Source organism: Octopus bimaculoides, chromosome 3 (genome assembly GCF_001194135.2).
Source record: "Octopus bimaculoides isolate UCB-OBI-ISO-001 chromosome 3, ASM119413v2, whole genome shotgun sequence".
Classification (NCBI taxonomy): domain Eukaryota; kingdom Metazoa; phylum Mollusca; class Cephalopoda; order Octopoda; family Octopodidae; genus Octopus; species Octopus bimaculoides.
In genome coordinates, this window is record NC_068983.1 from 102,120,976 (window position 1) to 102,124,803 (window position 3,828).

At 43.9% G+C, this 3,828-nt stretch overlaps 2 protein-coding genes across 2 annotated transcripts in view; one reads left to right on the forward strand and one right to left on the reverse strand.

Annotated features, from left to right (window-relative positions):
* Positions 1-3,828, reverse strand: part of LOC106868149 (purine nucleoside phosphorylase LACC1) — a 44,418-nt gene that overhangs the window by 34,363 nt on the left and 6,227 nt on the right. The window lies entirely within an intron of this gene.
* LOC106868151 (uncharacterized) lies at positions 2,524-3,213 on the forward strand. Its single transcript, XM_014913287.1, has one exon. The coding sequence runs from the start codon at positions 2,524-2,526 to the stop codon at positions 3,211-3,213; it is 690 nt and encodes a 229-aa protein (XP_014768773.1).

Here is a 3,828-nt window from a genome sequence, read left to right on the forward strand (position 1 = left end):
AGATTGTCAAAAGTAAAATGTAAAGCTTTGTATAAGCTTTGTTGTGTTAAGTGCTGATTATCACAAAAGTATTAAAATACAGTTATACATTCTTTTGTGTCTGGGGAGAGTCATTTTTTTTTTGTGCCTTATAATTTAACACACTCACCGGTAAAATTTCCACTTATTTCTTATTTTTATTTTCCTAAAATTTTCGTTGTGTCTTGTAGCCTTTTCAATAGACTTGAGTCTGTTATATTATAAGACACAAAAAGAAAACGTCTTTCCCAAGACACAACAGAATATGCTTCAACACACGAACTCACATAAAGAATCTTGCAAACCAAATCCCAAAACGAAATATATATTCTTTGATAATGATAAGAAAATATTAAAAACAGTTTACAAGAAAGTATTCAAGAAAGTATTCGAGAATGGGACTACAATAAGTAATTTGAGTTCAATAAAAATCATGTTTGTTTGGTACAAAAAATTGAAGAGGAATAACTGACCTATCTGTCTGACATTTTCTGTCGTGTGTGTAGCTAAGGAATGTTTGCTATTTTAAGGGATAGCGTGGGAGGTTGGTTGGTGGGGGAAAGGAAGAAAGGATTTTTTGTTTCTGGGCTAGTCTCTCATGGTTCAGTGGTTTTTGGGACTGGTCTTAGGGGTTAGAATGGTGTCACACACACACACACACACACACACACACACCATTTTTTTTGCACAAACGTTACTATTCCAGCAACACTTTTGTTGGTCCTTTGGTCCTTTTCTTTTCTCTCCTCTGTACTAAATGAGTCTTCCCAACTTACCCGCGTACTCTAGTGTCGTCAAGCTTTGGTTTGCTCAATTGGATGCGTATTTTCCGCCCATGCGGCGCCTCACCAGCAGCAGCAGCTAAATCTTTTGTACTGTGGGATGCCTGCATCTCTTGCACGTTCAGTGAAAGATCTCATCACTCACCCATGTCCGGACGCGACTTACGTGTCCGTCAAATTGACGAAGTTGTCCGTAGACTTAACTTTGTGTTCGCTTACGTCGATGATTTTCTCATAGCTAGCGACGCGCGTGAAAATCATCTCCGACACTTATCTCAACTTTTTCAGCGTCTTCGCACCTACAATGTGCTAATCAACCCTGATAAGTGGTTTTGGACAGACCTCTCTGGAATTCCTAGGTCATTATATCGACTCTAATGGTATCCGACCACTCTCCTCCAAAGTCGATGCAATTCAATGCATCTCACCTCCCACTTCCTTACACCAACTGCATCACTTCTTGGGAATTGTCAACTTTTACAGGAGGTTCATACATAAATGTGCAGACAATTTACTTCCCTTGACTCAACTATTGAAAGCAAATACAAAAAACAAAAAAACTCTCCTATCACTCTATCTGCCGAGGTATTATCTTCTTTTGAGTCAACCAAGAAGGAAATAGCTTCTGTTCCTTTGCTTGCACAACCGGTTCCTGATGCTCGTCTCTTTTTAACAGTTGATGCATCGGATTCTGCGGTTGGTGCTGTTTTGCAACATACCGTCGACAATCAAACTCGACCTTTGGCACTTTTTCTCGTCAATTAAAGCCAGCTGAGCGTTATTATAGTACGTTTGATCGTGAACTCTTAGCGATCTACCTGTCGGTTCGTCATTTTCAACATCAACTCGGGAGCCGGGATTTTGTGATTTATACTGATCAGAAGCTTCTTACGTTTGCTCTGTCATCTAAATCGGACAAACACTACCTTCGTGCTTTTCGTCACCTGGACTACATTTCCCAGTTCACAAGTGACATTCGGCAGATACCTGGAAAAGAGAACGAACCTGCTGGCGCATTCTCTCGTCTCCCTGTGTGTTCTCTTTCATCTCCTGCTGCAATCGATTTAACTGCTATTGCACAGGATCAGCCAGCTGTGGACACATTGGATCTAACTTCCACCAAGTTGTCCTGCTGCAAGTTTGCCTATCTTCCACCTCCGTCTGCTGAAGTCACAATCATTTGTGACACAGCTGCTGGTTCTCCCAGACCGTTTGTAGCTGCGAACCACCAGCGTTCTGTTTTTGATGCCTTGCATTCTGTCACATCCTGGCATCGCTGCCTCGGTGAAGCTTATTACGGCTCGGCTTTTCTGGCCTAATATGCGCCGCATGATCACCACTTAGGCACGCTCTTCTGCGAAATGCCAGCGCTCTAAAAGGCACATCCGCGTTCCTCTTAGACAGTTTTCTCCGCCAGAAACTCACTTTCACCCATGTCCACATTGATCTGGTTGGACCATGGCCTGTCAGTCGCGGTTTCTCTTACGTATTGACATGCGTCGATAATTTCTCTCGTTGGCCTGAAGCCATTCCAATAGTGGACATCTTCGCTGAGTCAGTTGCTTAAGCTTTCGTTTCTAACTGGATTGCTCGCTTTGGTGTCCCAGCTAAAATAATCACTGATCGTGGACGCCGGTTCGAAGCCTCCTTATTTCGTGAATTATCACGAATCCTAGGTGTTCATCACATTCGTACGACCAGCTACCATCCAGCTTCCAACGGGATGGTCGAACGTTTTCACAGGCAACTGAAGGCCGCTCTACGCGACACTCCTGATCCTCAGTCTTGGACAGAATTCCTGCTTATCGTTCTTCTTGGTTGTCGCACTGCTGTTAAAACAGGCTTAGGTTTCTCCTCTGCTGAACTCCTTTACGGTACCATCCTGGCGCTCCCTGGTACAATGTTGGCTCCAGACAATTCATCGCATTCTGATCCAATGTCGTATGTCACCAGACTTTGCTCGTATTTCTCGAATCTTCCACCCATGCATCTGCGTGACCAGTCTATTCCCTCTCACGTCTCACCGGGCATTGACAAATGGACTCATGTTTTTGTTCGGGATGATTCTGTCAGAGGACCGCTTGTTTCTCCTTATAAAGGACTATTTCGTGTGCTATCGCGCACACCCAAAACTTCTAGTCTCGACATCAATGATCGGGCAGAGACAGTGACAGTCGACAGACTTAAAAGAGCACATTTTGAGGTGCCTACACCTTTCGATGACACCCCAGCCACGCCCACTTTTGATCCTTTACAACCACCTACACACCCACCTGCACATGCACCTTTCATCACACCATCACCTGCACCTCCACATTCGTTGCCACAACCTAACACAAACAAACCCTATGTCACCAGGACAGGCCGCAGTGTGCATTGGCCCCCAAAACTCACCAGAACTATTTACATTTAACAACCTTTTTCCCTGTGACAGACAATTGTTTTCTTGTGCGCTGAACAATTCCAATGCCTTGCCATTGAACTTTGTCAAAAATTTTCTGCATGCCCTTTATATTGCTTGTAATCATTTTCTCTTGACTTATCGCATTTTGTACTACATCTTGCTGTTTGCGATCGGTGGCTGTCTTTGCTCTTTTCTTGTGCCTGCTCCAGTCATTCTAATTTCGCACTAGCGTTCTCAGGGGGGAGCCCCTGTAGCGAGGCACAAGAAGCCAGTGCCATTTTGAACGAGATCTCGCCGGTAGCCATTACCATGTCCGAGGCAAGAACGAGATCTCGCCTGCAACCATTTGCCATGTGCGAGACGTCAACGAGGCTTTCGCCGGCAACCGGTATTTTAGCAGGAGGATATGACGTGTACAGACCTATAACGAACCACGCACTGCTATAAAGATGGTCACTGAGAGCGAACTACATGAACGAGAACTCTGTAAATAAACGGCTATTGAATTGTACTCAGCTTGTGAACTTTTTCGTGTTCCAGATCCTTAAAACTACAAAAATAGTTATGATGGGAGAAGGAAATACTCCACAGGTATCATAAACCTTCCATTCCATTATATATATA

Excerpts from the sequence above, each read along its gene's own strand:
- LOC106868151 (XM_014913287.1), top strand. The coding sequence starts at position 2,524 with ATGGTCGAACGTTTTCACAGGCAACTGAAGGCCGCTCTACGCGACACT.